We start from the raw sequence: 13240 nt of genomic DNA, 5'->3' as shown, positions 1-13240 counted from the left end.
TATACATCTGTTGAAAGGATGAGTTTCCATCTTGAAAATGATCAAAATATTATATTTCATGATAATGAAGATACCTTTGTAATTGTTGAAAGAGACAAATCAAAGAGGACTATGTTCACAGAGTGAATGCGCACTAATCAAGTTAATGAGAAAGGAAGACATTTTACGTATGTTGACTTTACATTATTATTTGTGTGGCACAAAGATGATAAGGTTTGTATAAAACTGTTTTCTAGCTTCTAAAATAGTTATATTTGAACTATATTTTAGGCCTGATTTATTACAATATGTTACTTTCTACAGGTCTGGATAGAAAGAGAACAGGGACTAAAGATTGGTAGAATATACTATGCACATCCAACACAAGGTGAAAGATTTTACATGCATATGCTTCTAAATATAGTCAAGGGTGCCAAAAGTTTTGAAGACATTAGAACAGTGAATGGTAAAACTCATCCAGACTACAAATTAGCATGTAGTGTATTAGGCCTACTACAAGATGACGGTGAATGGCATAAAGCATTTCAAGATGCAGAAAAGTGGTCTAATAGTAACTTATTGCGACAATTGTTTGTGACGCTTCTATTATTCTGTGAGGTATCAGATTCGGTTGAATTGTGGAATGAGAATTGGGAGCTACTTTCAGACGATATATTTGGATTACAGCAAGTAAAGTAAGGTAATGATAACCTGACCTTATCTCAAGAAGAGCTAAAAAAATTTACACTTCGTGAAGTTGAGATTCTAATGAATGAAAACGGTCGAACTCTAAAAGAATTTAGTTTTGATATTCCAAAACCAAATGCACTTGAGAACAGACTGATACAAGAGGAGTTAAGTTATGATTGTGCTACTCTCTCCACACAATTTGAGTAGCTTCATCTTGGATTGAATGTTTAACAGAGAGAAGTTTTTAATGTTGTCATATGAATGGAGTTCAGGAAAAAACTGGAGGTCTTTACTTTGTATATGGAAGTGGTGGTATGGCAAAGACTTATCTATGGAATACACTAATTGCAAGGCTGCGGTCACAGAGGAAGATAGTACTTGCTGTGGCTTCATCAAGTGTAGCAGCACTTCTTTTACCAGGTGGATGGACTACTCACTCAAGGTTTAAAATTGCAATTGAACAATACCACTTCAGTACTTGCAATATTAGTAGAAACACCCACTTGGCATATTTGATTCAGAAAACTGATCTAATCATATGGGATGAAGCACCAATGAGTAAAAAAAAATGACTTTGAAGATGTTGATGCGACTTTAAGAGATATAATGTTAGAGACTGATATAAGATTAAAGGACAAACCATTTGGAGGGAAAATAATGGTTTTTGGAGGTGACTTCAGACAAACATTGCATGTTGTAGAGAAAGGATCAAGAGAAACAATTGTGTCTACTTCAATTAACAGGACGTATTTATGGCGCCAGTTCAGGATTTTTCGACTTACCATAAATATGCTTTTGCGTAACAAAGACTCTAGCAAATCAGATGCTGAATTCAACAAATGGATACTGGATATTGGTGATGGAAAACTTCCAAGTTGATCATTGTGTGAAGGTGAAGAACCTAGCTGGGTGAAAATCCCAAAAGACCTTATAATTCATTCATCAAGAGACGGTATAAATGAAATTGTGGAAACTATCTACACAGATTTTTCCAAAACATATTCTGAAGCTTGCTACTTGAGAGATAGGTGCATTCTAACTCCTACAAATGAATTAGCTGACGAAATAAATTCATATGTTCTCGATCTCTTCTGTTCCCAGCAAAATATATGAGTTCTTAAGTGCAGACACGTTATGTGTAGCAGATGCTGGGATTAGAAATCAACACATTTTGTATCAGACTGAATTCCTAAACACTTTATAACTGGCAGGTATGGCCAATCATTCTTTACAACTAAAATAAGGTGCTCCTATAATGCTTCTCAAAAACATAAACCAAAGCAAGGGACTATGCAACGGAACAAGACTTATTATCACTACATTGTCATATATTTTGTTTGAAGCTATGATCATTACTGGAAGTAACATAGGAGATCGACACACCATCCCTCGAATTGTGACGAAGTCTGATAAAAAAAAATGGCCTTTTGTATTGCGACGTGTACAGTACCCAATAAAGTTTTGTTATTGCATGACAATTAACAAAAGCCAGGGATAGACACTGACAAGTGGTAAAGTTTACCTAAGAAATCAGGTATTCTCACACGGACAACTATATGTGGTTGTTTCGCGTGTAACTTCACGTGAAGGACTGAAGATATTATTAGACAATAGAGACAGTAATTTGTACGAACATACAAAAAACGTAGTCTATCCAGAAGTATTCAACAATCTCCCATGACAAAAAGAAACAAGTAAACAGGACATAAAAGTTTCTTAGCGTATATTTACAACTACGTACATGGATATAAATGACAAAAAAATTCTACATGCAGGTGCCTTCATGGATTTCAGGGCGAAGATGTTACCTATAGCATGCGGTCGTCAACAATATATGAAGCACAGTTCTTATTTTATTTTATTTTAAATTAAACACGATCATATCACCTATATTTTTCTTTTCTATATTCTTTCATTCTTTTTGCAATGTCTATTTGATAGGTATATAAAACTTACATTTACTATAGGAAGGAAAATAGTACTGCTGCTCCCAAGTGCAAAATTATGCCCTGTTGGCAAATGACACCGAGTGATGCGTATTTCTTTGCTCCATAGGCTTCGCCACAACTAATTGTAATCGCAATAGCCATACCAGACTGTACACAAGAATGAATGTTCTTAGGCACATAATCAAGCAGAGAGATAGGTTAATTACATATACAATGATGAAATTCATTAGCTAGAAGACTTAATTACCATAATCCAGAAAGCAAGGCCTTGGAGTTCAAGAGTAGCCATGGATGCACCAACAAGCTCTGAATCTCCAATATGTCCAACAAACATCTGGGTGATTGAACTATGCATCATATTAAGTATAGAGAAAATGATATAAGCTCAACAAAGAGACCATAGTTGTCTTAATTCCCAACCAACAAGTAGTGCCCACCATTCACAAGGTATATTCTCTTGATCAAGAAACTCCTCAATTGCATCAGAGGACAGTTCTCGGAACACATTCTTTTGTGAATTCTTAGAATCCCAATGATGCTTCAGCAACGACTTAGTTAGATCAATGACCGCGTCTTCGATGCCCATGCTAATTTTGTTAGAACCACAGTAATGGTGCTTACTTAGCTCTGAGTAAGTTCAGTAAGGTAGCTACAGTCTAGAGAAACTCAGCTCTTACTATATTTTAAGTTAGCAGTCAGCAGTTTGAAGAATTCCACAACAACATCCAAATTCTTCATACAACCATCTAATTCAAGTTTTAATTCATCCTATATCTTACCAATTGGAACTCTTGGTGATATAATTATCACAAAAATCATACGCGAGTAACAAGTGCACGCAGCTCAACTATTCGCTTGACGAATCATACCTCACTAAATAGGTGAGAAGAAAAAAAATACGAAAGAAAAGTAACCAAAGCTTCTTGACTGAAAATGTAGTAAAAAAACGTCCTCTAATAATGTGGACACGTGTTTCTATTCTATAATCGTAACACTTGGTAATATAACCAATCCTTTGGACCAAGGCCTAAAGCCCAAATTCATAAAGGACCATACCGTTAACTTTAACATGGACCTTAACTCTAATATAGTTCATTTAGCAAACCCATCCTCATGGATGAAACAATCCCGCCCATGGGCTTATATGAATTGAAAATGATTTGTGTACCCATTTCAATATTCTGATTCCTTTGTGGAACCAATAATCACAATTCTACACGTCCACTTCATAAAGAGTTTTACTTAAGTTCTAAGTCTATACATGTATTTCAATTCAAAATGAGTCGGCATTCAATATAATCCTAAAAATAAACAAATACCTAAACAAAGATTTTACCTAAGCTTCTAATTCTATATGTATTCCAAAGTTATAAATATATCTATCAATCTTCATATATAATCGAGCAAAGAAAACAAAAATCTCAACTCAATACAACATCTCAGCCTTCCATCAAGGTAATATTCAATTCATATATTTTATTTATTATTTTAGACAAAAATTTTTATTGATTCAACTACATATGCAATGGTTATGTAAATCTATATAGAATAAATTATTTATACCTTCACTATAACTGTTGACGTGTTTCCAATATTCTAATCTTTTATACAATTTGTGACAAGGTTACAAACATGGCAATTCAGTACCATATGTTGAACACCATCAACCGTTCAAAAGCTGCTTGGAAATTAAAAGTTAGCTAGGGTCGTGCGAAAGTGGGATGATCTTTATTCTAAAAACCTAGCTATCAAACACAGAGAAGTCCTTCTTATGGACGAACAGGTTTGTGTTTAATTAGTACTAGATTTACTATTTATTATTTAATTGTTGTTTATAAAAAACTTTATATTGTATGTATTATACAGGGCAACCAAATTCAAGCTAAATATGGGGTGAAATTAACAAAGACATTTGAAAAGCATATGCAACCAGATGCACTATTACTTATTGAAAATTTTGACATTAGTGACAATTCACCTAAATACCGTGTTGCACCGCATGATTATAAACTCGAGTTGAATTACACTACTATAATCAAAGTTGCCACCAATCATGATGTGCAGATTCCTCAAAACCTATTTTCATTCACTTCTTTAGATGATATTGACTCAAACAAGGACAATATATTCCTTACGGGTAATACGTTACATTAAGCCTATAGATTTTTTTTAACCGCCAAAACAACTACGACACACTACTAAAAAAAAAGGGTTTTTATCTCGGTTCTAAAATTAGCCTTATCTCGGTTCTGCTGATAAGAGAGATAATATGTCTTGTAAATGAGATAATATGTCCTGTAATTTAGCTACTAACTCTGAGTATAAATCTGTTATCTCGCTTCTTACTTAACTGAGATAAAATATATGGATTTTACCACTGGTGGATAGGAACTGATATAATAGGAAATTTCATTTATCTCACCATTGTGGAACGGATATAATAGGAAATTTCATTTATCTCACTTTTATAGAACTGATATAATAGGAAATTTAATTTATCTCACATTGAACTGATATGATTGATATTAAACCAAATATCTCGGCACTCAAATGATATAATAGCTATTATACGAAATATCTCGGAATAAATTAAAGAAAACGAAAATCCCAAAAAAAATTGAAGTCCCGCTCTACAGTACTCTCTCAGGAATTTCACGAACTCACAATAATGGCAACTGCGGTTCTAAACCCAGCTATCTCGCTCTCCGCTATCTCTTCGTGATTTTTAATCCCAACTATCTCGCTAACTATCTCGCTCTCCACTATATATCTCTTTGTGTATTTTTAATCCCAACTGTCTCACTCTCCACTATCCGTATATTTTGCCCTCTCTTCACCTCTCGCACCAACGGCTCAGAAACAATTTCCACTACCCATTTCAACTCCACAGCAGTTCAACAACTCTTCTGGGTTTTCATGTACTAAAATGATCTTAGATTAAGCTAGGAGATTATATAGTGTTCAAAACTAGTCAGATTTTTGAAAATTCATGTATAAATAAGTTAGTGCCTAACCTTTATAAACTGATTTGCAATTTTTTCATCAGCTATTCATTCCTTGTTAGAACAAATTGGATTTGAGGAGGTTCTGGTCGTCCTACCTCAACTTGATTTGCTTTTGAGCAGGTATTACTCTTATCTTTTTTCAGATAAGGCTTTCTTGTACGTAGCGAGCTTTTTTCTTGTATCTATGACTATATCAAGCTAGTGCTATTATTTAAGGTAACGTGATTGCACACAAATAGCTGATGAGAGTATGAGACCAAAACGAACTTTGTGTCTAATAACATGATTAACATAAACATTGGCTGCTAGTGGAAGCAATGAGGCATTGATGTACAAATGGTTGGTCACCTGATAATTTAGAGTTCTGGCCACCCAAAGTCAAATACTACTTTTAAATGTCGAAAGCTACCTTTTGCACAACCCCCTAGTCTTCTTATGTGGTCTTGGTAAACTGCATTTTGCTTGGTAATTCATAGCTTTGCAATTTATGTTACTTTATTGCAATCTGTTAAAATTGCAACCCTCATAAGTTTAGCTTTTAGGGTAGACTTTTGCCCTTGCAACTTGGTTTTACGTAAGTTGAGAATGCAAGGTTTTGGTCATGAAATTTTGAATTTGGGTAGTAGAACCATTTGATATGCTTTGTCAATTGTAAATAGGTTCACTCTTGTTTTTTCAGCTTGTTTATTGCTATTGTTATATCCTGAGTAGTGAAATTTGCAGATCTTTTATCACTTCCCAGTCCTTGTTAGAATCGAATTGGACAAGAGAAGGTCTTGATTGCTTTGCTCCAACTTGGGTTGCTTTTAGAGTTGGTACACTTCTATCTTCTTTATCTGATTAAGTTTAATCTTTTTGGGTTAACCTTTGTTCATGTGTATATGACTTTATCAATTTTGTTTTGCGTACATGAGTGTGAGGAAACATGTTTTCTATTATGCACCTTTGTTTTTGGATAGTACAACCATTTTTTTATTGGTCAATAGTCCATACATTTATAGTTTTAGTTGTTACTCGCTTAAAATGTTGCACTATTGAATTCAAGTATTGTTACTTTACTGTGTATATGCATGAATATCTATTAATTTAGTAAGTTAACTTTGATTCTCATAGCATAGGTTTTATTTTCAATGATGTTGACATATAGTTTTACCTAAAAAAGAGGAAAACCTATTTTTTGTACGTCTAGTTAAGCTATAAAATGAAGAAGTAACATGGTTACGCATGAATTCTAGTTTGTTCACCTCGTTATTTCTCTGTATGTATTAAATAGCTAGTACCGAGCAAGCCCCTATCATATAATACGTAGCATTATTAATGTTTTATTAGAAATAAAGACTAGTCATGTAGTGTTCTTGTTAGATTTCATATCTGGCATATTCGTGGGGGATTAAAAAATGCCTTTTGATTACTTTGTTAACTGAACAATACTGTTTACATTTCAGATTACTCTTTGACACATTCAAAATGGATAAGGGTTGGATGTCCAAGGATAAGTTATCTATTGAATTCCAAGTAGGGGTTCAGAATTTTCTACAGTTTGCACGGGGCCATGCTGGTGAGGGAAATCCTATACGATGTCCATACAAACTATGCAGGAATGTCAAGAAATTGATGGAACTCGGTGTTAAAAATCATTTGTATTTCATTGGCATGTGCCAAAGTTATACTACATGGACATGGCATGGGGAAAGAACACCAAGTGCAGCTCGCTCGTATATGGATACAGATGAGCCTTCCCATCATCATTTTGAGTGGGAGCCTATAGAGGATGCAGTTGAAACAACAAAATTGGTTCAGACCGCGCGAGATCAGTATGCGGGTAACCCTAAAATGATTAAGAAGTTGCTTGAATATGCTGAGGAACCTTTGTATAGAGGATGTTCAAAGTATACGAAGTTATCTGCCACTGTTACAATCTGAAAGTGAAGAGTGGGTGGTCCGACAAAAGCTTCACAAAGATGAGAGACATGCAACCAAGCGAAGAGAATATACTGCCCAAAAATATGCGTGAGGTTAAAAAGACATTGGCAGTGTATGGAATGAAATATGAGAAGATAGATGCGTGTCCCAATGATTGCATACTATATCGGAAGGGGTTTAGTGGCAGAAAGACATGCCCTACATGTGGACTTTCAGGATATAAGTTGAAGGATAATATGATTTAGCAAAGTAATGGTCCGCCTGCAAAAGTTTTGTGGTATTTTCCACCGATCCCTAGATTCGAAAAGATGTTCCAATCAGCAGAGACAGCGAAAAATTTAACATGGCATGCCAATGAGAGAGAAGTTGATGGGCAACTACGTCACCCAGCAGACTCACCCGCATGGAAGCTAGTAGATGATAAGTGGCTAGAGTTTGGAGCAGAACCAACAAACCTTCGCTTAGCACTTTCGGCAGATGGAATCAACCCACATAGCTCTCTTAGTAGTAAATATAGTTGTTGGCCTGTTGTGTTCATCACTTATAATCTTCCTCCGTGGTTGTGCATGAAAAGGAAGTTTATGATGTTGACAATGTTGATTTCGGGTCCACATCAACCTGGAAATGACATTGACATATACTTAGCACCTTTGATCAAGGACTTGAAAAAATTGTGGAAGAAAGGGGTTAAGATTTATGATGTTTTCCAACGACAAAAATTTACACTAAAGGCTATTCTCTTGTGGAGAATTAACGATTTTCCTGCATTTAGTAATTTGTCCGGTGTTTGTGTTAAAGGCTATTACGCTTGTCCGATATGTGGTGAACACATAGATTCTTGTAGATTGAAGCATTTCATGAAGAATGTGTACATGGCTCACAGAAGATATCTTCCGGAAGAGCATCCGTATCGAAAGCAAAAAAAGGCGTTTAATGGTAAATGTGAGTTTCTATTCACACCAACACCACTCACTGGTGTGCGTATACGGAAGAAGGTTAAAACACTTGTAACTTTTTGGGGCAAAAGTGACGAGTCAAAAAGGTTAAAAGCAAATATTGTTCATGATGATGTTACACATTGTTGGAGGAAGAGGTCAATTTTTTTCAGGCTTGTGTATTGGAGACATTTACTTCTCTGACACAACTTGGATGTCATGCATATTAAGAAAAATGTTTGTGATAGCATTATTGAGACCTTGCTTAACATTAAGGGGAAAACGAAGGACGGGGTTGCTTCTCGTCGTGATCTTAAGGAGATGGGTTTGAGAAAGGAATTGGCACCAGAAAGAAAAGAATTGAGAACATACATGCCACCAGCTTGTTACACATTATCCAAAGCGGAGAAATTATGAGTTTGCAAAACCTTGCATGAGCTAAAAGTTCCTGAAGGTTACTCATCTAATTTAAAGCCACTTGTTTCAATGGAAGATTTAAAATTAGGTGGTCTAAAATCCCACGATTGTCATGTGCTGATGCAACAATTGCTTCCGGTGGCAATAAGATCTGTGTTGCCAAAGCATGTGAGATATGTAATTATTAGATTCTGCTTCTTCTTTAATGCCATTTGTGCGAAAGTAGTCGATTTGCAGAAATTACGTGAAACTCAGAAAGAATTTGTAATCACATTATGTCTTCTGGAGAAATACTTTCCACCATCTTTCTTCGACATTATGGTTCATTTAACCGTACATCTTGTGAGAGAAGTCCAACTTTGTGGTCCAGTTTTCTTTCGATGGATGTACCCATTTGAGAGGTAAGTTTGCCGAATATCATTTATAGTTCAAATTATACCAAGTTAAATATAGGAAATCCCATCAATATTCCTTTTCTTTTTGTTAAGGTACATGAAGGTTTTAAAAGGCTATGTAAGAAATCGTAATCGTCTAGAAGGTTGCATTGCTGAATGTTATATTGCAGAAGAAGCAGTTGAGTTTTGTAGTGAGTTTTTATTTGATTTGGGGTGCTGTTGGTACTCCACATGTTCAAAGCAACACAGCCAAGGAGATTGTTTTTGGAAAGCCTCCATCAGGTGGTGATTTGGTAGTTGTCGACCGGAAGTCCTTGGAGGAAGCACATGGTTATGTGTTGCAAAATACAAATGTTGTTGAACCTTATATCGAGTAATGACATTTCAAATACATTTGAGGAGTTCAATATTTTTTCTATTTTTTCTGTCATATCTAACCTGAGTTGGTGTTCATAATTTGTAGGGAGCATATGAACTACTTAAGGCAAAACCATCCCCGCCAATCAAAAAGCCAAAAATGGTTACATGATGCATATATTAGCACTTTTAGTGATTGGTTAAGAAAAAGGGTGAGTTACTAAACAACTTGAATTTTTTATTTACTACTCTAATAAGCGTAACTAATTTTATAAAGAACACAGGTTTCAGATGAAAGGAGCATCCCTGGTAACAATGTCTCGAAAACCTTACGTTGGATAGCTCAAGGTCCTCATATACATGTATTGAAATATCACAATTATGTGATTAATGGTTGCCGTTTCTCCACAAAGGATCGTGATGCATCACGAGTCAATCAGAATAGTGGAGTGAGTTTAGTTGCCACTGGAATGTAGATAGCAAGTGCAAGAGATAAAAATCCACTCTTTTTAGAAAGTTGCTACTATGGTGTTATTACCGAAATATGGTTGCTTGATTACACTAAGTTCAAACTCCCAGTATTCAAGTGTGATTGGGTTGAGAATCAGAATGGCATCAAGGTAGATAACTTGGGTTTTATACTGGTTGATCTTGGTAGAATAGGGTACAAATCTGATTCTTTCGTCTTTGCCTCTCAAGTGAAGCAAGTTTTCTATGTACCTAATCAGATCGATCCTAAATGGTCAGTTGCCCTAACAACTCCTCAGAGATATTATGATCATGATAATGAGAATGCAGATGATGACTTCATTGATGATGGTATTAGAGACAACATTCGCAACGAAGTATTTCCAGATATGGAATCTCTGGATGTGAATGACGATGAACAATCAATGTATGCACGTGAAGATTGTGAGGGGATCTGGATTGCTCACAAGCCTTCAAAGAAAAGAAAAGCCCATATACTAAACATTTCAACTCTATTTATTTGATTATTGTATATTTTTTTTTCTTTTCTGTTAGTTTTAATAGTGTAGCTTGAATTTTCGTATTTAAGAGAATCTTGAGATGATCCGAATAAAACTAATAAAGCTTTCAGGCCTTTGTTTATATTCAATTGTCTTGTTTATCTTGTTATTTTCATGTCATTGCTTGGTCATAATTCTGAAGCAGGTTTTTTATTTTTAATTTTGCACTTCTCTGCCTTTGCTGTTTTTTTTTTGGTAAAGATAGTCTCTGCCTTTGCTGTTGGAAATGCTTATGGTATGCATTAGTTTCCTATATTTTTGTTTAGATTGTTGATTCACTGTCCATTTTCTTCTAAAATTAGAAAATTGGCCGTTAATCTGTCATACACTAAAATTTCTACATAGATTTAACATGTGTTGTGCATTTTTATTTTTGCCATGTAGGTTATCATGGGTACAGAAGAAGATGGCCAATCAAATGACAACCGAAAAAGGAACGATGCAACCGAAAAAATCGAAAAAGGGAAACACTTAAAAGAGGAACAACAATAATGATTGAGCTTAACAAGAAATGGGATGGAAATAAAATTAGAGTTGTCTATGATGAAAAAGGAAGGCCAAATAATCGGGTAGTACGAAGAAAACTTGCTGGTATGGAAGGTGCATTGGCAAGGTCCAAGGTACCATTGAGTGAATTTGAAACTTGACATGATTTACCAGAACCTTTGAGAGATGATTTATGGGAAGCAATGCAGGTACGAAATCGTATAATTCTATGTACTTTATATTATGAACAATTTGTTTTTTGCTCTTATTCCTAAAGCTTATGTCTTACATGCTTTTTTATGTCTAGCAAATATTTGATATTGATCCAAATTGTATGGATAAAGTCATATCATCCATTGGGGAAAGATGGAGGACTTTCAAGACCAATTTGACTAGGAAATATATTACTCCTTACATAAATGACCGCAGCCTACTGGAGAAACCACCAAAAATTTATGATTTTATTCGTCAAAATGACTGGGAACAGTTTGTGAAGTCAAGATTGACGGATGAGTTTCAGGTATGTATAGTAATTGTTTAAACTCGGGATGAATGAAATTCAAATTGCATAGTGATAGTTAGTTATGTATGTTCATCCCCTACTATACTTAGTTATTGTTGTCTTTTTGAATTCAAAGGAGTATAGCAAGCTGCAATTTGAGAGGAGAAAGAAGAATGTGTATAACCACCGACTCAGTAGATCAGGCTATGTTGGTCTCGAAGAAAAGATGGTAATAATTTAGTTTTCTAAATTTTCTGTTATTAATTTTTTTTTTTTGTTGGTAAGTGAGGTTCTTACTTTCTCTATATACATGGTTGATGCTGAATTGCTCCATCTCTTCCTTCATATTTTGAATTTTCTAGATCATCTTCTCTGCTGCCCATGGGTACTTGGTTTTCTTTTTCAGCCACGCTATAACATTTGTTGAGTTTGTTTGTTGATAAGCACCAAGACATATAAATTTGGTTAATTATGTGTTTAATAATCATGAAATAAGTATGTTTTCGTACTTTTACAAGTCTTCATAGTAAATATGAAAATATTGGTTAAACCTGCGTTAAAGCACGGGGAACGATATATATATGAATTCTTCCAAATCAGCCATGTAAATCCCAACAAATCTGCACAGAAGCATCAAACTTCTGAAGCTCCCACCTCTTGAACCAGGACTCCGAATGCGACAAGTGAGCTGCTCAAACAATTAGGGCAATGAACTGTACGCATAGACGGGAAGTTGTAAAATTGCCAAAAGACCAAACCGCCACTAGATTGCATGTGGACCCACTATGCAGGCCTGCAAAATTTGATGAGTCATCATACAAGTCAAGACAAAGTTGCAAATATTTGGTGCAAAAGTGACACCTTGCATGTAGTTAATAAAGTTAGATAAGATTAGGTGTTAATAGTGAAAAAAAGATAGGTGTCACTTTGTTGTGGATTGTGTGGTTAAGAAGGAAGTAAATGTAGTTTAGTGTTTCACGTGGGAGGAAATGAGATTTCTCTCAAATGGAGAAGAAAACAAAATAAGGGGGGACACTCCATTTACTCCATTGACTTCTTTTCCTTTACCATGTATTATTTTAGTTCCTTAGTCTTAGATTTTATTTTAGTTTTTAGTTTTTGGTAGAAAGCTTGTAATAGTTTTAATAGAGGAAACCTTGTGTTCTTCTAGTTAAAAACAAATCTAAATGCAAGTGAGTTTATATAGATAGTTTCTTCTTTTTGTTTTCTCTCTCTCTTTTTACATTCTACACTTGTCATCCTTTATCCCAAGGATCATGAGCTAACCTTCCCTCTGTGGGGGAGTTAATAATACTCATATGAGGGAAAATCTTTATTATTTGGTTTAGTAAGTTGTTTAGGAAGAACAACTAGACCTATATCCTATCCCAAAATGATAGTTGGTGTAGAGTCTAGTTAGGGATCAAAGTGATAAGCTTAGAGATAAGTCATTGCTTTGGTTCTACATGCTAGCATGTATGAAGCTTAAAGATGAGTCATATATGTTAATGATCAAGTTTTCTTTTATTAGGACTTGTCTAAGAGTTCTAGGAAGATTAAGATGCACTTACTAA

General features: G+C 34.9%; 1 protein-coding gene and 1 pseudogene across 1 annotated transcript; both read left to right on the top strand.

Annotated features, from left to right (window-relative positions):
- Positions 1-126: 126 nt before the first annotated feature.
- On the top strand, positions 127-1241 carry LOC147486716 (uncharacterized). The gene is made up of 3 exons (XM_086573830.1): positions 127-213; positions 304-669; positions 942-1241. Exons 1-3 carry the CDS (start codon positions 127-129, stop codon positions 1239-1241), a joined length of 753 nt encoding a protein of 250 aa, XP_086429956.1.
- A 6613-nt stretch (positions 1242-7854) lies between these two features.
- Positions 7855-10642, top strand: LOC147486715 (uncharacterized; annotated as a pseudogene).
- The last annotated feature ends 2598 nt before the right edge of the window (positions 10643-13240 follow it).

This window comes from Coptis chinensis, chromosome 7, assembly GCF_015680905.1.
Source record: "Coptis chinensis isolate HL-2020 chromosome 7, ASM1568090v1, whole genome shotgun sequence".
NCBI classification, from domain to species: Eukaryota; Viridiplantae; Streptophyta; class Magnoliopsida; order Ranunculales; family Ranunculaceae; genus Coptis; species Coptis chinensis.
The sequence above is the reverse complement of the archived record's forward strand: the minus strand, read 5'-3'. Positions and strand labels throughout refer to the sequence as shown.

Coding starts and splice junctions, on each gene's coding strand:
- LOC147486716 (XM_086573830.1), top strand. CDS start 127: ATGCGCACTAATCAAGTTAATGAGAAAGGAAGACATTTTACGTATGTT. Junction 214..303: donor TGTGGCACAAAGATGATAAG/GTTTGTATAAAA, acceptor TACTTTCTACAG/GTCTGGATAGAAAGAGAACA. Junction 670..941: donor ATATATTTGGATTACAGCAA/GTAAAGTAAGGT, acceptor AATGGAGTTCAG/GAAAAAACTGGAGGTCTTTA.